Source organism: Clinocottus analis, unplaced genomic scaffold, assembly GCF_023055335.1.
Source record: "Clinocottus analis isolate CAN_PGR_092001 unplaced genomic scaffold, fCliAna1.0.p SCAF_14, whole genome shotgun sequence".
NCBI classification, from domain to species: Eukaryota; Metazoa; Chordata; class Actinopteri; order Perciformes; family Cottidae; genus Clinocottus; species Clinocottus analis.
This window is the reverse complement of record NW_027175865.1, coordinates 17268439-17290287: the sequence shown is the minus strand read 5'-3', so window position 1 is coordinate 17290287 and position 21849 is coordinate 17268439. Positions and strand designations below refer to the sequence as shown.

General features: G+C 42.7%; 1 protein-coding gene across 1 annotated transcript; it reads left to right on the top strand.

Moving 5' to 3' along the window:
- The first annotated feature begins 12020 nt into the window (after positions 1-12020).
- kpna6 (karyopherin alpha 6 (importin alpha 7)) lies at positions 12021-21813 on the top strand. The gene is made up of 14 exons (XM_068575775.1): positions 12021-12137; positions 14275-14408; positions 14504-14596; positions 14767-14866; positions 14969-15063; positions 16051-16182; positions 16292-16380; positions 16475-16574; positions 17391-17554; positions 17656-17734; positions 18499-18624; positions 19600-19727; positions 20675-20859; positions 21481-21813. Exons 1-14 carry the CDS (start codon positions 12134-12136, stop codon positions 21666-21668), a joined length of 1617 nt encoding a protein of 538 aa, XP_068431876.1. The 5' UTR covers positions 12021-12133; the 3' UTR covers positions 21669-21813.
- The last annotated feature ends 36 nt before the right edge of the window (positions 21814-21849 follow it).

The window sequence follows — 21849 nt, the reverse complement described above, 5'->3', positions numbered from 1 at the left end:
AGTTTATCTCAACTTCCCTTGTTAAGGATTACGACTCTCTCTCTCTTCTTTCCTCTCTCCGCTCTCAGAGGAGTAGCTCTGAGGCCGGCACGGCAGATAGTAAATTTAGTTTAAGTCTCCGTGGAGGGAAGAGACAGAGTATTTTTCTAATACCTCGCAACTACCTCTCTCTCTGCTGGAAAACATAAGAAGTCAGCGTTTTTTTCAGATTTTTTTTTTTTAACAAATGTACGAGGCAGGCCTTGACGACACTTTTCTTGGAATGAGAGCATCTCAGCCTTGAGGGATACACAGACCTTCAGTATTTAAAGTCAGCATCCGTACAGAAGTAAAGATTACTGCGACATCCTGCTTAAGCATTGCGTTAACTTTAATTCAATTTACAAACATATTTATGGAGATCTATACACAAGTAGCCTATTTAAAGTCTGCTTCAAGCATCAGATACCAAGTTAATAACGCCTGAGACCCAGAGAAGCTTTTGTGAGCAATGCATTGCACATGCTGTGTTCAAACCCGCAGAAATGCAATTTGAATTAAAAAGATATGCGCTGCATGTTTCCAGACATGTGCTGGCCTAATTCAGCGAAAAGTTCTTTAAAAATTAAACAGCTGAATCCCTTTGAAAAGCGTACATTCACAGGAAGAAAAACAAGCATAAAGGAAAGAAATCTAGCTGTGAAGGGAGGAATAAAATGAAGGGGGGAATACTTGAGAACATTTGAGTTCAATTGCTTTAAAGAGATCACATTGTACTGTATGATCTTCCAGTGCAATTCAAACTGATTGGGACAGCTTGTGGATTTGTCATTTTAATCTTCTGCTCAACCGTGTCCTCGCATTAATGTTTCTTTTTCTTCTCCAGGTGTCAAATCCAGCCACGAAATTGCTTGACAAAGGAGCGAGTAACACCAGCTCAGCAACTGCAGCGTTATTTATACATTAATGTCATGTAGGGGATTTTTAGGTTTGATCCACATGTAATTCAAAATACTCCATTTCCATCTTTTGTGCTTGTAGCTTATTTCTAAGACGTCACGTCTCAAATTGCAGCAAAGTATTTCCGTTGAAAGGGAACTAAACTCAGATTTACACATCAGTTATAAGAGACTCATTTGACATTTCGGGAAATATACTTATTTGATTACTTACAGAGAGTTAGACAAGAAGATTGATAGACTCTCCACATATCTATGGGTCAAATATGAAGTCGAGCAGGTGATGTTTAGCTTAGCTTAGCACCTGATGGTTAGCTTAGCTTAGCATTGAATAAAAGGTGAGATAGTACAGTTTACGACACAAGCCTCTAACAAGGGCTGAAAGATGTGGGAATTCATCAGACTGGGAGGGTCTAGAGAAACGCTAATGTTGCATTATGGGAAATGTAGCACCTATTGTTCTCAGAGGTCAACCCGTACAACGGAGCACAAGTTACGATATCTCGCCCACTGTTGCTAAAATTTTGTGACATCTTTTTAAAAAGGTGTCAATTGTAAAACCTTACGGAGGTACGACATTAAATCGCTGAAATATGCCTTTAAGAACATGCAAAGTACTTTAAAAAATACTGAAATAAATGCTCTTTCAGACTCATCTTTGCTGGAAGGGAAAGACGTAAACATGTCTTGTGGTTCCCCAGAAAGAACTGGATACCCCTTCATGAAAAAATGCACAACATGAAGTCGACGTCTGTTAAAGGAGTTGTTTTCTGAGGGTTTTGACAGTGACAGGAAAAGACCGGGGGGGTCCGACTCAAAGAAGAGCTTGAAAGGGATTTCTAAAGAATGCACATTTCAAACGGATCTTTATATTTCAGTTTTAAACGTTGTGTCTTTAATTCAACTGTCATGAATCACTTTCATTTATGTGCTATTTACATTGCTATTTTTTCTTGAAAACCAATTCATTTTTGTATTTAATATTTATTACGCAGGAATATGAAGCATTGGCAGAAGTAACGAACTTTTTTTGTAAGAATCATCTCTCAATCTCTTTCCCTTTTGACCCTTGACACTTCTAGTAGTAAAGAAGGCAAAGTTGGCTTCATGTTAACACAGGACTGATCTGCTTTTTCTGAGGCAGATACAAAGCTTTTGAAAATGTCTTTTCTATCCGGCCCAGGAGGAGGAGGACTATTGATCTCGCTGTTTCTTTGCTTTGCCTTGAGAACATGCTTCAGCAGAGAGTACATGCTGTTACACAGTGTGCAGCCTATCGCACTGTGTCGGCTGAATGCAAGAGGAAACAGAGAACTATAATTAGAAACACCGCTGTTTCAATGCACAGCATAAGCATGCAATGTTGTGTGCCTTCAGTGATCCAAACAACAGATGCGTCCTGAAGTTCATCGACAGAAGCAGCTCTTTGCTATCACACTTTTAGGTTTTTGAAGCTCCACCGCGCTGCAACGGCAATGCAAAGGCTTCGTGTTGTGTCCGTCGGTCCGGTGCTTTCTGGTGAACACAATACCTCAAAATCACTTTGGGAGAATTTCCTCAAAATTTGCCACGATCATCCACCTGGATTCAAACGTTGAACTGATGCATTAATGCCCAGAGAGGAATTTATGATGAAGAGTAAATGAAGAAGACGCACAGAAAGACATGAAAAGGTTTCAGGTTTGAAATGATGCAGCTGTAAAGTCACAACTCTAACAAACCATAACACAACATGTGAACATACAACATGTGAACATACAACACGTGAACGTTCAACACGTGAACATTCAACACGTGAACGTTCAACATGTGAACATTCTCTCTGCAAAGCTTGACTTTGTGAAGTTAGAGAGGGTTTACAGAGAAAATTCAGATGAGGTCTCCAAAATCAATCACAAAAAAAACAATTGTATATTACTTATATATTGGTGTTCAATACAACCAAATACTGCAGTTTGGGGCTTTTTTTTCATAAAACCAGCTGTGATTTACAGTTTTATAAAACAATAGCTCAGTCTTCCCCCTACGGGGTGATTGGTTTTGATTAGATAAAGTCTCTATGGTCCAATACCAACTTTAGTTCTCACTGACTTCTTCATCTTTAAGGTCACATCACCATTTGACTTTCTCAAAGTAATGACGCCACTAATTTCTAACCAAGTGACTTTTTTTTCTAATATTCTATGAAACACCCTTGGAGTAACATCTCATTACTGATTTTATTTCTTTGGTTGAATCTCTACCTGGGGAAGGCGTGCCATTTGAACATAGCTTTGCATTATTTCACCTTGCAGACATCGCTCGTGCGTATACGTTGGCCCATGCTTAGCAATGCCATATGGCTGTAAATTATCAAAGATCCTATATTTGACTTTGAGATTTCTCCAGAGGGAAGCGGCGCTGCATTGGAAAGGAATTCACATTAAAAAGTCTCCAGCTGAATCTAATTGCTCCCTGGCCCCCCTCATTTCTTTAAGATGGAGCTCCTGCCATAATGTGTGTGTGCAAAAGAAAGAAGGGAAGGTTGGTGTGTTGTCCCCATGGTATGTTGGATATTACATCCCGTAGTAAAAGGGTGAGGAAACCGAAGAGGAAACGGGGAAAATATTCTTCACTTTTAAGATGACTTTGTCTGCTATCATCGGGGAGATGGAACGGACCGGCCTAATGAAGTAAAAGCAGACGGCATCAAACTGAAGCCTCTGATGGCGAAATGATTAATTAATTGATTATGGAACAAACCGGTCCACAGATAAGACGGAGGAGGGCTCCTAATGAAAAGAAATGCCGTTATTTATCCCACCAAGGAGCATCTGAAAGATGATTCTCAGTCATAAGAGAGGCCGACAAGCCGAGATAATGAATTCAATAATCTTGCAAATGAAATAGTGCAGTGCAAACTTTGGACAAAGCGGTTACGTCTCTGTCTCTGTTTTCTTTCTTTACTCTTTTTCTTCTCGCAAGGCGCGGGAACATCTGAAGTGAAAGGTTTTCATCACACTTTACAGTGTGATGAAAACCTTTCACTTTGCCGATATGTTTTCAAATCAAATGGCTCGCAACTGTGTCTCTCTTTGAATAACAAATAAAAACGTGTTGCAGGTATTTTGCCGGAGAAAATTACAGGAAACATGTATTTTAATGTCGACTCTTGAGGGAGATCGTGTTTCCTCAAACAGCTTCAGGGAATGTCGGCGTTTATCTTTGCACAACGCAAAACACATCAAACTGTGAACAAAAAACAAATGAATAATGCGTTACTCACGGTTTTCACTTCCTGACCTTGCTCTCGTCTTTGGCTCTCGCATGATCACGCTCAGTATTCACTGCCAAAATCTTTCCCGCATAACCTTTTCTTACGAATGATCAATCACAAGTGTCTCTGACATCTTCAACTACAATAAACCTATGAAGCAGTCTGTGTGTAGAAACATTTTAAGATTTGGTTTATAGCACGGTAACATAGCTGCAGTTGGCATGAGGTACATGAGCTCTTGTTACTGATCACTGTTATCAGAAATTGGTACAGATTTTTCTCTAAAAAACCTCATGATGCCACTGAGAAGTTGACATTCGTGGTCTCAACAACTGAAGACATGCATGTTGCTTCAGTGATACGTTTTGAGCTTTTCATCCTGGTCAAATTGTCCGAGACTTTTGGATGAAAAATTAAAATGTCTGCAAAGCTAATAACATATCCATCACCATCTGTGGTGCTTTGGGTTTTGTATTAATTAGCACAGCCTGCTAATTAATACAAAACCCTATGTGTATATATATAAATAGATATACAGGGCTCTCCAGTGTCACGCATTGAGCGTGACTGTTACTCATTTCGGTCTGAAGTCACGCCCTCCCGCCACAGATCGTATTTCTCAACCTGAAAAAAAAACTCCAGGCTGTTTAATGTGCTGCAAACATGACCTGGTCGCGCTGCCCTCACCTCGGAGGAATCATGCATTTCACCCCCGAATCCCCTGGAGTTCTGCCATGAGGTGCCACTCATTAGCCAATCAAAAAAAAAGGATCTATATTGGACATATATCCCCAGGGATACATGTCGCTCTTGCCTGTCTTCAACCTTACTTTATAACAACTGAACACAACTGTTTTGATATAATGATCAAACACTTCATGGATCTACAGTGTGTAAAAACATTGGGATGAGAAAAGTCCTGCATGTGAGAAGAGATAAATCGTTCCTTTCAACTAATCGCCCATTTTTAATCAGCTCGCGTTCTTCATCGGCATCACGTGATTATTACGTAATTGGATCTTGAGAAACGATTCCAAACATCTGAGATATGTTCCAGGGATGTTTTGCTCGCTGCAATCAAAACACATTATCAAGCATGTAATGAGGCAGAAGCGCAGGTACCGAAACGCTGGCACGACGCTGCACAGACGCCGCAGACAAAACACACCGCAGATAAAAGAACAAACACACGCGGCGAGGATCCCGTGTATGCCGAGCCTGCCAAGTGCTTCACCCGTAATTAGGTGGTGATGTAGTGGCTTTTGTTCTCTCTGATTAATTATCAGCAGCTTTCAGAGAGTACGGAAGCAGCCAATTAACTTCATCCAGGTGCTGGTTCGGCTCTTCAGACGCTACACGCGAAAGGTCGGCGGAGGTCGGCGTTGGTTTTGGTGGCGAGGAGGCGAAAGGAAAGAACAAGAGAGAGGCATGTTCGAACATGCCCGTGAAAGGGCACGGAGGCAATTTGCTAATCCATTTATCACCAGGCCGTGCTGTTTTCCCCTCCATTTTTCCCTCTCGATCTGCCCGTTACATGAATAATAGAGAGCATGACAAACAAGCAAAAAGGCCGGCGCGGTGCAGAAATACATCCTGTTAAGTGACACGCTGTCAGGGAGAATTCAGACCTTGTTTTGTTTTTAAGTTAACTCAAAAGCCATTTGTCTGACTTGAACGAAATGGTTTTCCGTGGCCATTAATTCTGCACGTCCGACGCTTTTTTATTTATTTTGTGCAAACAACAATTAATGCAGCGGAAGAAAAAGCAAGCGGGGGGGGGGAAAAAAATCCTTAATTTTATTCAGGTAATTTTGTGTCCTGTCAGAAACTGTTACGCTGCAGAGAGCCGGACGGACTGGAGGAGAGACTCTTCGGTTTTCAGCCGCGGAGTTAATTAGATAGATTTACTGGGGGAAGGTGATCGTGGCAGACCGAGAGGATCGGACCGCTGTCAGGGTCAGCGGCGGTGTTATTTACGGAGGAATCCGGCGTGCCTTTGTGATTTCTGTGTGTGTGTGTGTGTGTGTGTGTGTGTGTGTGTGTGTGTGTGTGTGTGTGTGGCCTGCGAAGTGCGCCGGGCCCCTCATTACCTCCTCTCCCCAATCACAGGGTGGATTTATGGCCGCCGCAGGGAAGCTGTGAAAGCCCTGTAGTGAGGTAGTTAGGTGTTCCAGCACATCCACAGCCATACACATCACCTTTATGGCCACTCCTGTCCTATTCTTACATCAGAGCCGGCCGAAGTGGGTCTCGAAAATGCTCAAGAGCAAACATCAAACGGCTTTAATTAAAGGAGCCCAGCCGCAGTCGGAGCTGAATAATTTGAAGACTTTTTTTTATTTTTTTATTCCTGCACTGCAATTTCTGCAGAGGAAGCATGGCAAGTTCAAGTTCAAGTTGAGAGCCGGTATTTCAAGGATTCTTACACGGCAGCAGAGCTGAATGTGCTGTATTATAAATACTATTGTACAAAAATAGACAAAAAACAGACGCACTGGAATCTCCCTGGATAGTCAGAGACGTTAAAGCCCTTTGCTGCCGTGTGTTACTTATAGAAAGTTTAAAAATAAAGATGCAAACGTCCTCCGATACAAACGGCACGGGCCATGGCTGGGAAATAACGGCGCTCTCAGTTTAATAGGCCTTATTGAGCCGGTTCGATTGGGCTGAAATTAGCCTGTAAGGTTTTAGAGGGTCGAGAGGAGGTCCTCGCCCGCCACGCGTTCATCAATGACAGTGCGTACGATGTGACTGTGAACGTATTGATCTATTCGCTTCACGCCTTCATCCCAGAAGTGTTTCTTCTGACGCGAGACGGCCCATTGGCTGGCGGCATCGCTCTGCCATGTCGCAGGAGGATTTGCTTTTCGGTTGATGAGCCACCCAGTCGCCGTCGCTGCAGAAAGACTCGGATACACGGGAGGATCTGATGACGTCAAGAATACGCGGATCCCAAAAAGAGTGTGACTTGGGCTCTGTGTTTGGGACGCACCATTGTGATGATCCCAGTGAGTTTGTGCGCCATTACTGACTTGGATTAGCTATCAGCAAAAATCCAAAAATCTGAGTATTAATCTAGCAGCAGACAGAAATTGGCTATTCAAAGATGTAGCAATGATGCATATCTGAGCGGAGAATGAAGTCACACTCCCTCAATCGTCGCCATGTTGAGAGCCGAGTATATACTATATTTGGAATGAGCCCCCATTGAACGCAGTTTCTTTGTCAATGCCGTTAGACAGTTATATGCTTTTGTCATCCCTTCATTCATGTTCAGTTGTTCACAGCGATCCCTGTCCTCATGTTTCCATACATAACAAAAAAAATCCAATGGGTCCTAAGACGTACACAGACGTAAATTCAGGAAGGAGACGACACTACTATTGGCTTTGCACTTGGTATGAATACCCTCAATCCTGAGTTGAGGGACTGTAAATTGTATTGGAAGAAACTTAAGTTAAGGAAAGTTAAGGAGAGAGATATTGCCACTGTTGTACTTGCTTTGAGTCTCTCGATTCATCACCAATGTTCACTGGGACGACACCGCACTGGAGACATTTACATAATAATAGCGGTAGGAAAGTTCTCATGTTCTTCACTTCAGCAAAAGTAGCAACAGCACACTGTCAAAATACTCCAAATGAAAGTCCTGCATGTACAGAAGCGTGAACAATCTGCTTAAACTATATCTCATTAGGCGTTATTGGATAATTATCATGACCGAGGCTTTCGTGTAGTGTCTTGTGGCTGATGGTGACTAAATTATGTTAATCTCAGGTGCAGTAAAGGGTTCAGTGTGCTCGAAACAAACCAGTTTGTGACGTGTCATCCGATCAAAGGACAGGGCAAACGTGTGTTCCCTGTTTCTAAAGGGCAACACTCAAAGGCGGGGCAAAAGGTGCATGCAAATCATCACAAGATGAATCATACAAATGGGGATAGAGGCCGACACTTTGTGGACAGTCTCTCCTTTAAGATTTATGTGGCGTTGCATTCAGCATGAAAAGTGATGGAAGTAGTTGTGTGTAAAAAGTACAAACCTTGTGACATTATATTCCCTTCATTGATACTTCCACCCAGAGCGATTTCCAAAAAGCGCGTTCAATCCGATGGATACAGACCCGAGACATTACGGGAAAGTCCATCAACTTCAGTACATATGCTGAACAGCTCCAAGTGCGACGTTAGGAGACGATGAAAGATAGATTTTTATGGGCTTACAGGTGCAGTCTGAATAGATGTGTCGCTGCTGTTCTGAGGCCACAGCGTGAGATGCGCCTCCCTTTTCAGGGAGCGAGTATAGCGAGCCGATGGACAGTCGCGGAGCATCGTGAACGGGGCTGAGGCGCAGGGCTCTCAAGTGTCACTCATTGAGCGTGACAGTCACTCATTTCAGTCTTAAGTCACGCCCTCCCGCCACACATCGTATTCCTCATGCTGGAATAAAAACTCCAGGCTCTTTAATGTGCCTCAGCGCGCAAACATGACCTGGTCGCGCTGCCCTCACCACGGAATCACGTCTGCCCCGAATCCCCTGGTGTTCTGCCCTAAGGTGCCACTCATCAGCCAATCAAAAAAAAAAGGGCTACACGAATATCAAATCAGAAAAACACATCTTTTGTATCTGTTATATCTGGGTAAGATGTAATGACAGGAGGGTCTGAGGCTGCCTGGCGGCGCGTATTTGTCGTTGTGACCCCCCCAAATACAGTGTCCTAAATCAGATTCGAGCAGCCACTTGAAGCCAGTGGAGGTTGTGCAGGGGAGCGAGGGTAGTGTGGGAGGACATGGGTCGGTTGAAGATCAGCTGCACTGTGGATGAGAGTCATGGACGGGAGATGCCTTTCCTGGAAGCTGCCTTGTTTTTGTCGATCTATACTCCACGCAGCCGGTGCTCCGTGTCTGATTGGTTGAGGGTTTGAGAACGATTTCCCACACATTTAAAGGGTAAGATGTAAAATGAGATCCCACACAGCCCAACCTCTTCATAAATAACAAGTGGTTGCCACATTTCCTCAATGACAATGTCGTATTTTTTCAGCCTGTGCTCTCATTCCCATCAATCCAATCCGCTCCAGATTTGTCTTTTTTCCGAGTCTTTTATCCCGCATAGTGAAAAAAAAATGTCATACATTACTATTCAAACGGCTCCCACAAATCCCCCCCTCCCCTCTCTCCCCGACCCCTTCCTCTCTCTCTCACACACGCACTAAATGATCGAATGATCCACAAGAATATTCAAAAAACACCTACTCAGCATCTCACTTATCGGGCCCCGCCACCTGGAAGATGTCAGGAAGCGAGAGTGAGACGGAGAGAGGGGCCCCACCCCCTTCAGGTGAAAAAAAAAAAAGAGTAAGAAATGGACAGTGCTGAATGTATTTTCAACACTGTGTTATAAAGACGTATCTCCTCTTTTCCACGCACGCCTCACATGCGCTGACACACAGATCTCTCCGCGCACTATATACTCCCCACGGCGTTATCTCCCTCACCCTTTATTACCCTCCCACAAAGCGTTCAGCACCGAGCTGCAGATGTTCTCTCTCTCCCGCAGGCGGCCCAAACACATTCTTGCATTTCTGCAAACTAGCCCTATTATTATTGTATTGGGTGTAATTGAATTAAGGAGCAGTTCAAACTGGGTATATTTGCACACTCAAATAAGCGCCGTCAAAACTGAGCCGCCTTTAACGCTCCATAATTGAGTTTTTCCTCAACAAACATGCTCCTTCATGTTGTTAGGCTCTTTTAGGGAAGACTAAATGTGGATTTTTGTATCTTCTTCTTCTTGCTGCGGTATGCACCTGCAGAGATTTTAGTGCTGCTTGATGTTTTATCATGGATATGGTGCCAGGAGCATGATGCAAAACAGGGCAGCCGTTTGCCTGTGAAACCTCTCGGCTGAATTAAGTCTCCCTGCAAATGAAAGGGATTTAGGTCTATAGCAAAAGCATTCAGCCTACAGAGATGCGTAGATATGTGGATATTAAAGCGTCTTTGAAAAGGACTGTATGAAGATGATGTATTATTAATATTATTATTATCATAAAGCTCTTTTTAGTGCTGCAAAGTCTGGACAAAAGGTGGCTGGAATAAAGCTTGTGCCAAAGAAGGTAATTAACCGACGCTGTATTGTCTTCCTAGGAACTAAAAACCCCTTTTGATTCTACATGCACTCGATACACATCTAGTTGTTGCTCTCATCGTGCGCAAGCAGCATCGTTAATTTGCTCGTGGAAAATACGGTGTGTTTTCTTTTCTCAATATTGCTGACTCAGCCTTCGGCGGGCCGTAGCCACTAATGAGGTCGGCAAAGAGAGGTCTTCCCGTTTTGTTAAGTTTGTCCTATTTTTCTTTTTTAATTCCCAGCCTTTTAAGTTTTGATGAAAAAAGAGGGTATTGATTGTAGTGTTTTATTATATCTACATTAGGGGCTGATGGCGAGCGGAAGGCTACAGCATAATTGACCGTGACCTGTCTACTTTACTCATGTTTAAAACCCCCTCGGTTATATGCCTTGCTCTGCTCTTATGATTCCATTACAGAGGCAGTCTTTACTCTGTGGCATTGACTAATGGATAGCCTTTGCTTCCCTGCATAGTGCAGGCTGCGTATGACGTGCTTCAGCAGGCCTAGAAATGAGAAAGGTAAAGAACTCAGAAAGGAGGACCTGTGAAATCAGATTCGATGAGCCCCGTGCTACAGCCCTGCAGGCTGGATGTGGTCCTGTGTGTTTGTGTTATTTGATACCAGCGGAGAGCTGCTATCCAGCAAGCAGTGAGTCTTTTGATTCATCTCCGAAGCAGCACACCTGTGCTGAAGGCCGTGCAATCCTCAGAACTCGTGGCTCGGCTCAGTGAAGCTCAGGCCGGAGCCCCCGAGTGTACTCATGAACAGTATTGGTTCTCGTCTGCTAAGAAATTGTAATCATGGGAAAGAAACTCAGTTGTGTTACAGTTGACTTGACCCCCCACACCCTTTCTAATAGGGGAAGGAGCCAGCCTAAAGTGCAGCAGTGAATGCCATTACTTACATTTTATTTGTACAACATTGCCCCCTGGTGCATCTCCCCGGGCCCTCCCGAGGCCCCCTGGAGGGCCCGTGTCAGAGGACAACGCTGTATCACAATATAGTGCAGTAATTTACCACTACCTGCTCCCAGCAAATTGACCACGGATGCACCTCACCTGTATTACTCTGTCACATTCACTTTGAGAAAAACACTGGGGAACCACGGCTGTACACACACACACACACACACACACACACACACACACACACACACACACACACACACACACACACACACACACACACATGAAAACTTACACAATATTTTAAAAACAGAGGGAGTTTAGCAGCGCTAAGGCCAAGAAGTATCTGAACCATGCCCAAAATGTATGCACAATAAGAGATTAGTAAGAAGCTCCGACTCGAGAAGAAGTCTTCTCACTTTATATTTGGGTATTTTAATGATGGATGCATAAATTAATTGTTCAGCTTAGCAATTTTAACCAATTATGCATTAGAGAATTAAATAAACCCAACTAATTTATGATGCATATCCAATATATATATATATATATATATATATATATATATATATATATATATATATATATATATATATATATATATATATATATATATATATATATATAGGTATTGTATGGGGGCTGCTGTCTCGTGTCCTTTACTGAAAGGTGGCTAAACATGTGAAGAGAGAGTGTTTTGTGGGGCTCGTGCGCCCTCTGGTGGCCGGAAGTTGGTGTTATATTTTGACGTTTCCGGCTCCGGCAGACATATTGCTTACAGGAGCAAATTCTGGAAAGCTAGAAGAGAGAGAGAGAGAGAGTGAGAAAGAGAGAAAGAGAGAGAGAGGATTCAAAATTGATATAAATCTTCACCACTTGACACACAAACGACACAGGACGTGATGGGTAAGTTTTATTTCGGGAGGGGCTCATCGAGAGTACAGAGGTGCATTTAGGTGGTGAAAGATGCGTCATCGAGACTGATGATCATACAAGCCCCTCGTCCTGTCACTGTTGTTTAGCTAACTACTGAGCTAACTCCTTTAGCCGCGCAGCTAACTCCAGTTAACGACGCTAAATTACGCCAAATAGAATTATTAATCCATCGTAGTTGGTTTATATCAACCCGTCAAATAACTGTCTAATCTCGGGACAGGGTTTAATCCTGTATACAAGGTGTAACAGTGCTAATATAAACCTAATTTCAACCCGAGAAAACAAACAGTAGTTAGCCAAGTTAAGCAAACTACTAGCTAGCTAGCTAACTAGCTAGCTAACTACGCATGCGCCACGCTGCAGCCTGTTTCTCTCTCTAAAGGTGTGTGTAGACGTAAAGCTTCACTCAGGTATTCGGCAATTATCGATCTCGTTCACATATCGCCCTGCTTATTGGCACACGTGACGTCCTCCAGTCTCGCGTTATTCAATCCCACTGAGAAACAGTTACTCTGTGGTGTTCATGTAATGATGTTACTTTAATTAATATATATTTCATGACGGCTTGCCAACGGCGGTGACACGCCGTGCGTCGGCGTGTAACGTGTGTTACATGTGACCCCGTGTTTTCCAGACTACTCCGGAACAGCATCACGCGTGTATGTTGTTGTTGTTGTTGTTTACCTTGACCATAACTGATATGCATGTTATTTGTAAATACGAATCAAAGGGAGGCAAGGGACAGTCTGCATTATACCAAACTGTCCCAAATCATCCTGCTTCATTAAAATATATCCTATGGGAATATCAAACTGGACCACAACATCTGGTCATTACATTTTATTATTGCAGCAGCAATCCTGTTCCTCCATTGCTTAGTTTTTAATGTTGGAAGGAAAAAAAAACACATACAAATATAACCCCAAGGGCTGGAGTCGCTATTCGGGTTATAGTTGTCACCAAAGCAGTCTGATGTACCTTGCTGAATGAGACTAAATTAATGGATTAGGTTGTTCCACTAAACACACACACACACACACACACACACACACACACACACACACAGGAAATTAAGGTTCATAGCCATGCAGATAATGTGCTGTTGAGAACAGAGGGTTTCAATTCCACTGTTGTTGTTTTCTTGGGTACTGGCAGAAACCTCAGTCAACAGACGCTTCACTATTCTGGTTTATTTCTCCTCGACACTCCTCGCTGTAGGTAGGGTCTCCTCTGAACTGACAATGCAGACTTGTCCCCCTGAAGGCGACATTTGTGCCATCCAGTCCGTGTGTTTCACGTACAGCAGCAAATCAAACTCGAACATTACAGGAATCGGAGCATCCAGCCGCAACCTGTGCTCGTATGGCGTCCGCGCCCGTGGCTTTACCATCTGGACACAATACACACACACACACACACGCACACGCACACAAGCTTTTTATGATGAGGCTGGTTGTGCTAATGCCCTCAAACCATAACATGGGCTCAATCTGCGTCACTTGTTCCGATATTTAACCTCCAAAACCCCCGTTGTTCCTATCGGGGCGCTTTTGGCACAGAAGGCTGCCACCACCGAGCGTTGGTGGCAGGTTTTTAATGTCGTCCCTACCTCTCTGCTCTCTCTTTCTCTCCTCTGTGGCCCCGGGTGACTCAGGGATCTGCCCAGTGCCCCGTTCTGGTGGCATGACTGCACAAATGCTGAGAATGGGCAGTTTGTCCTGCGTGGGCACCAATTAATGCTAACTCTGCGATTTAACTCTACTGACTGAATAAATACGTTTGTTCTGCCTGTCAGCTGACTGGCTGATGAATAGCTTAGCAGTGTGTGTGTGTATTTTTAGGTTGTGTTATCCAGTTTCTATGAGCTTGTTTATAAAAGGCATTTTTATATATAGACCTGTGTACAGGCTGTGTCATCCTCATGACTTATAATTAGACCTGTGAAGGGGAAACAAACGTGAACCGTCACATGTTCCCTTACTGTCCCGTACACATGGTGTGCTCTTTAGGTTCAACTTCGGTGCAACAAATGGCGCACAGCATTTGTTTTCGGCCTGTTCTTTTTGCGTCCTAATCGGGATGTCTACTTACGTCTGTGGCCCATTAGAGCCGTCAGCCAGTCCGGCCAAAGACAACTACAGGATGAACCGCTACAAGAACAAAGCACTGAACCCTGAGGAGATGAGGCGCAGGAGAGAGGAGGAGGGCATCCAGCTAAGGAAACAGAAACGAGAACAACAGGTATTGTCGGATCGTTTGATCTCAGTTTGAGATTAGGCTGGTTTGTAGTGTATGTGTGTCTCTTTGGGCTCTTAACAAGTTTTTTTTAAACCCAGCTTTTCAAGAGGAGGAATGTGGATGTTCTCAATGAAGAAGAGGCCATGTTTGAGAGTCCACTGGTGGACCCATACCTCAGCTCTCCAGCCACAGTGAGTGTCTGGTTTTCTAATTCCACTCGCACAATATAGACAAAAAGAGGCCCACACAGGACTGTGTCATTATTAATGTGGTCCAGCCTCTCCCCCCGCCCCCCTCCTCAGCCTGTTGATTGAGAATAGTGGAGTCTGTCTCCTGAGTGCTTGTGCATGTGTCGTTGCAGGAAGGAGTCATTACCAGAGACATGGTCGAGATGCTTTTCTCGGAAGACCCAGAGCTTCAGCTCGCCACGACACAAAAGTTCAGAAAACTACTTTCTAAAGGTGTGTGTGTGCATTTATTTATATAGTGTACTTACAGTGACACTTCATAAATGTAATGTGGGACCAAACAAAAGTATTCACTTCTGGTTTACCGCATTTCAGAGCCCAACCCCCCAATTGACGAAGTCATAAACACGCCTGGAGTCGTCGAGAGGTTTGTGGAGTTCCTGAAGAAGAGTGTCAACTGCACACTACAGGTCAGTTTGCACACACTCACACGGACAGTTAGGAACACGGGACGTGTACATACGGTGTACATGTAATAATATCTGTCAAGTGACAAATACACACACAATCCGTGTCACCTGGCTTGTAACGTTAAAGACGATAGCTCTGCGCAAAGTCTCCGTTCGGCCATTATTTTTGGACAAAGCATTGAGGTTTGAGCGCTAATCTGCGGTGCCCGAATGGCTCATTAACGTAAGATGAATGATCATTGGTTAAGATGACCCAATGTTGCAATAAAGTTTTCCTCATTTAATTAAAAATGATTTCGACTCCATGTTTAAAGCTGTAAGAAAAATAGTTAGTTGCAATTTTCTTGTCCGATTCCATTTAAAGTGGATATTTGCATAAAAACACAATTCAAATGATTAAGAAACAAATGATTGTCTATTTTCATTTAAAAACTTGCTTTAATTAAAATGGTGATTATATAGTGTATGCTGCTGGAGCCAGTGTTAAGATCACAATTCCCTTTCCAATACCAATTTTATATTGGTGTGAAAACACTTCCCTCATACAACTGTAAATAATCAATATCTCGCCCAAAACTACATTTTACAACATCACATTTGAACACATCCTGATAGCGATGGCATTCCTGTGTTAATGTGACCTGATCAGATACAAGCTGACTGTGTGCGTCTGTTGTTTTAAAATGCTACTTTGTTCTATCATGACTCAATAATTACCTCAATAGCAACATTAATAGCCCTTGCAGTGCTTTTGTTATTTAGTTAGTTCCTGTACATGCTTATATACACTGCACATACTTTGCATTTTTGCACTTTCTTTATTGTTTAATGCCCTAAATTAATACGCTCTACTGTTTTAATGTATATATTGAGTATTTTTGTGTCTTTTGTTTGTTTCTTCTATGTAAGTTGTTGCTACTGTGACGAACTAATTTCCCCTTGGGGATGAATTAAATATACTTACATCTATTTTTGTGCCCCCTGCAGTTTGAGGCCGCTTGGGCGCTGACCAACATCGCATCGGGCACGTCCATGCAGACAAAGACGGTGATTGTGGCCGGCGCCGTGCCAATCTTCATTGAACTACTTAACTCAGACTTTGAGGACGTCCAAGAACAGGTAACGCAGCGTCCGACGTGACTATTGTGTGCGTCTGTGCATTGCTTCGTTCCTTACTCTTGCGCCCACAGTTTGTTGGTAACAACGGTTGTGTTCTTTCTGTCTGCAGGCGGTGTGGGCGTTGGGTAATATTGCAGGGGATAGTGCCGTGTGCAGAGACTATGTGCTGAACTGCGACATCCTTCCGCCATTATTAATGTAAGCGCATCTTCAGACTGATTACGACCGCTAGCTTACCTTCTTACAATAACGAATTCCTGATACTGAGCTTTGCTTTTCTTTGTCATTTCAGGCTTCTGACCAAATCCACTAGATTAACCATGACTAGGAACGCAGTGTGGGCTCTGTCTAATCTCTGTAGAGGAAAAAACCCTCCGCCGACTTTTGAAAAGGTATCACTACGCCTCATGAAGTCAACGCTAAAAAAACACTGGAATAACTTCAGATCGGGGATACTACTTTTTGAGGGGATTTTCAATGTGTTTCTGTGGAGAAGAAAGTCCTCGACATTTGTGTGAATGTTTTTGTGTAGTTGGCGTGGTGAATAATAGTGGTTACACGTGTGAGAGACCAGTGAAATCCCACGATTCTCGACACGCAATTCGATATCACTGGAAAAAACGAAACGATGAATCCCACGAACTTAAACACACAAGTTATTATTAATCCTGTATTTTACAAGATTTTATGTCGTCACGAACCATGGGGGACTGTGGAGAAGAGACTACCGTCATGTTTTCAGATTATTATTTTAACACTGACAATCAGAGTATCGGTTTTAGACGAGACTGAAATAATGTTCTTTTGAAGGGTATCACAAATATTGTTGAGAAACTCTCGTTGCCTGTTCATATTTCGGGGTGACCTTGATCTAATATTGCCACGCAAGCTGCTTTACTTTGTGTGTGTGTGTCTGTGTGTACGGTCATGGAAGACCTGCAAACGTTTTGGAAAAGTAATGTAAATGTGTTAAATTCATATATTTATTTACTCTGAGTTTGAAATAATGAATATGCTTTTAAAAGAAAGACGCTCCAACTATAAGTAGGCGTACGCTCTCCAGTGTTTCCCCCTAACATTATATTGGGCATGGAAATCCATTGGTCAAAATGAATGAATCGTGTGTGTGTCTGTGTGTGTGTGTCGTTTATGGCCGCTACATTGAAGCGTTTCTGAGCATGAATATGCGTCGTGTCCGTGCCCTCTAGGTGTCGCCGTGCCTGCCGGTGCTGTCCAGGCTTCTATTTAGCAGTGACCCAGACTTGCTGGCAGACGCCTGCTGGGCGCTGTCGTACCTCTCGGACGGCCCCAACGACAAGATCCAGGCCGTCATCGACTCCGGCGTCTGCAGGCGCCTCGTAGAGCTGCTCATGTACGTATCCCGTCGTACATCTCTCCGGCGTCTTCGTCGCAGGAAATATGACCCGTAAAAATACTGTAAAACGCTTCTCCGTTACGCCTCCCCTCCTGCAGGCACACGGACTATAAGGTGGCCTCGCCCGCTCTGAGAGCCGTAGGAAACATCGTAACTGGAGACGACATCCAAACACAGGTGAGAGTTTATTCAACTGCTGTGAGTTTCTGTTGCAGAGAACAAAAGCACCCTCAGTCTCTTGTTTATTAAGTATTAATAGGAGTTAAAAGTCGTTTTACAGTCGTCGAGTAATGAAAAAATCTATCTAATAACTTTTTATAATGTTTAGTTTTGAGGTGTTGATTTAAAATTTGTGATCATTTTGGATAATGCAGTTTGTGGTGCAGGAGGATTTGACTGCACCTAACGTTTTATTTTCACTGTCAATTCATTTGTCCATTATTTCAATATGTTGTTTAGTCTAAAACAATGTTAAATCTTATTGAAAAGTCAAGATGGCTGTCCTGTAAAGTCTTCTTTATTCCACTACTCAAAGATAACCAGTTGACTGTCAAAGAGAAGTAAAGAAACTAGAAAATATTCCTATTTAAGATTTAATCAGAGAATTTTGATTACAATTTCTTATAAAATAAAATACTCAAATCGATGAATTTATATTCAAAGTAGTTGTCAATTAATGTAATAGTTGATAACTAATCAGATTAATAGTTGCGGCTCTAATAATAGATTGTATTGTAGATTGTATTTAAGGCCAAATAATACAAACGCCTCCTATTTATAACGCAATGCAGTTCAACAGCACCACAAATGACATCCTCCGAAGTTAAGAGAGCTGATTCATTGTCAGTATGTTTCTACTTAATCCTGAACCCTTTAAAAAAACAATACAATATATGTGCATGTATATTTCTGAGTTTTACCCACTGTGTTTCTGTGTCCAGGTGGTGTTGAACTGCTCGGCTCTGCCGTGTCTGCTGCACCTTCTCAGCAGCGCTAAAGAGTCCATTCGCAAAGAGGCGTGCTGGACCATCTCGAACATCACAGCAGGGAACCGAGCACAAATCCAGGTGATTAGATCTCTGAACGAAACCTCAGCATCGGACAGTTTCCCCCAGTAATCCTGGGTTTATTGTTTGTATTAATTTACGTGCATGTCAAGACAAATGACATTGAAATGAATTGAGAAGAACACGTGTATTTATACTGGTGTATGTTAAACTTAATGTGTTGAGGTTGTCGCCTCGATACAACATTTATGACCCGTGTACATTTAGTTTTTTATGTTCATTCAATGTTCAGGTCGTGTTTCTTATACGCTGTGCTGTTTTCCATAACTCTGACTCACACTGCTTTTCTTATCTTTAAGCATGTAATCCAACACAAGCACAACCTGCTATAAGTTATTATATTATATATATATTTGAATGGTACTGTTGACATGAATAATGTATTAATAATCCATGAGTCAGAGAATGTACTTGTGTATGTGACTTTTAGGTTAACGTAATTCATCTTTCATGATAGTTAAATTTTTAGATTGTGTTTGTTTGTTGTGTTCATTTGTACATTCTCCTCATTCTCCGCCGGCTTCGCCGCTGGCGTCAGAAGTCTTGGCTTGATAATAATCCTGATTTCCATCGCCATGTTTTTAGACTTAAGTTCATGCAGAATGCTGCTGCCAGAGTCCTCACTACTTCCAACAAAACAGTGCATACAGTCGCAGTTTTAGCTTCATTCCTCCGGCTGCGGGGTACATTTTAAAGATTGTCCTTTCCATCCTGGTTGAACTGGTTGTAGGTCAATGACGGGGCTTCCTAGAGTCTCTGGAAGGAGACAATTAATTATTATTGTATTATTATTAATTATTATTATTATTATAATTAATTATTATTCATCACATTCGATACACAGAAACAGCAGCTGAGATAAGATGGTCCTCATTTTAACTGTGATACGACTCGATGTCATCACTCTGTTGAGGCTTTTTAAAGACACGCCCCCTGAGTTATTTATTTATTTCCCTCACCTCTCCGGCCCCGCAGACGGTGATCGATGCCAACATCTTCCCGGTTCTCATCGACATCCTACAGAAAGCAGAGTTCAGGACCAGGAAGGAGGCGGCCTGGGCCATCACCAACGCCACCTCTGGAGGAACGCCAGAACAGATCAGGTCAGATGGGAAGAACGCAGTCGAGCGTGTCGGGGCCAACGAGAGTTTAAAGGGTTTTGATGGTCGAGCGACGACGTTGAAGCATTAATAGCATATTGTTTAGTAGAGTTTCTAAAAAAACACGTGCAATGAAAACTTCTGTTTATGAATAAAAAACTGTTCTAAATTAAAGGCAGATGTATTTGTAGAGCACAAGTGTTTCACATAAAACCCTGAAAAGCATGAAAACAAGATGTTAAAACTATTAAGAACATTCATTTAAACATTGAAAACAGTCATGCACAGAAATATGAAGTGAAGAAATTAACTCAATGTACATTTTTTATGGGGAAATTAGGTGATATAACTGTATTAATATTATGCACACGGAAGTTACTTAAGAAATCCCGCGGGTAATCTGAATGAGTAGGAAGAATTATTCATATTTAATTCATTAAAATTGGATCAATTAAGAAAAACATTTAATTGTTTTTTTTTATCCGTCCAGTTTAATAAAATATAATGCCACTGTGGGGAAACCCTTTCTGTTCTCCTTTCAATCTTTGAACCATGTAATGGAGTATTTTGAGCTTCAGAATTATAAAAGAAAATATTATACTGTGCAACAAAACATAACTGTTATTATTATTGGTTCCCTTGCTTTAATTTGCGGGATAATGATTACATATACAGTGATTTTTTGTTTTGTTTTTGCCATTGATCCAGTTACTTTGTTCCAACTTGAGCTCCATTTTATATTTTTTGATTTCATGTTGGCAAACTGGCACCAATAAAAGTACACAGAATAGTGTTTTTATCCGACCTTGTCGGCAGTGAACTTATTGATGATTATCACTGGAAATACGTAAAGAAAACTTTAAACGCGATGAGTTCTGGAGTCATGCGGTGGATTTAACGGCGCTTGCAGAAACGCATCCCATCTGAAAACGTCTTGTTCTGTAACTCAGATACCTGGTGAACCTGGGCTGCATCAAGCCGCTGTGCGACCTGCTGACGGTGATGGACTGCAAGATCGTTCAGGTGGCGCTCAACGGGCTGGAGAACATCCTGCGGCTCGGCGAGCAGGAGGCCAAGCAGGAGAACAGCGGCACCGGCGTCAACCCGTACTGCAGCCTCATCGAAGAAGCTTACGGTACCCAGCGTGACCGAGCTCACCGGCACAGTACTGGGAGGAGACCAGTGGCCTCGTGGGGGTTTAGCTTCAGGAATACGGTTTTTATTTGCCATTTGTGCAAAGGCCAACAGTCCGGACACTTTGGATTTCTTGTGCGGGGCTCAACGCCTCAGCTTAGGGATTAAAAACACACTATAACAAGAAATATAAAAAACACTATTCATAGGGTGATGATATGTACAAGAAAGGTGTTAGATACAGTTTAAAAAAAGTTAAATAACAGTAATAAATAGGCGGAGTGCTGTTCCTGGATTGTGAAAAGGGGGAAAGGGGAGAGTTATATGGGAATATTTTACACTTTGAGAGGTGGTGGGGATATTGCATTAGAATATTTTTACCAGAAGGTATACGACACGTGAAATGTTGTGTACAAATTGTCATATTGCTGAAAAACAATTTGTTTTTCATACTTTGTGTGAAATTTCTATTTCAATCTCTGCTTTAAATCAGGAATCTCACAAAGCAATAACTGTTTGAGGTTAACAGTGTTGAGGTTTGTTACCCGATGCCTCTATCTGTTCATGTCTGGCTGGTCATTTAGCAAAGAGTGCATCGTTCTAACGTTACTTGTTCTTCCAGGTCTGGACAAGATCGAGTTCCTCCAGAGCCACGACAACCAGGAGATCTACCAGAAGGCCTTCGATCTCATCGAGCACTACTTTGGAGTGGAGGACGAGGACAACAGTCTCGCCCCTCAGGTGGACCAGGCCAACCAGCAGTTCCTCTTCCCCCAGCAGGAGGCTCCCATGGAGGGCTTCCAGCTTTAAGTCCCAAGTCAACCGTTTAACCCCGCCTCCATACCTCCTCGCCTCAGAGGACCCCCTCGATGCCTGAGTCAGACCTCCATGCCCTCCTCCCCTGATCCTGCTCTGCCACTAACCCCCCCCCTCTTTCCCCCCAAAACACACACACACACACACACACACACACACACACACACACACACAC

What these genes read in the sequence shown, in the direction of transcription:
- kpna6 (XM_068575775.1), top strand. An exon ending in TTGAGGACGTCCAAGAACAG is followed by an intron (nt 16,183 to 16,291) that starts GTAACGCAGCGT and finishes TTCTGTCTGCAG; the next exon opens with GCGGTGTGGGCGTTGGGTAA. An exon ending in GAGACGACATCCAAACACAG is followed by an intron (nt 17,735 to 18,498) that starts GTGAGAGTTTAT and finishes TTCTGTGTCCAG; the next exon opens with GTGGTGTTGAACTGCTCGGC.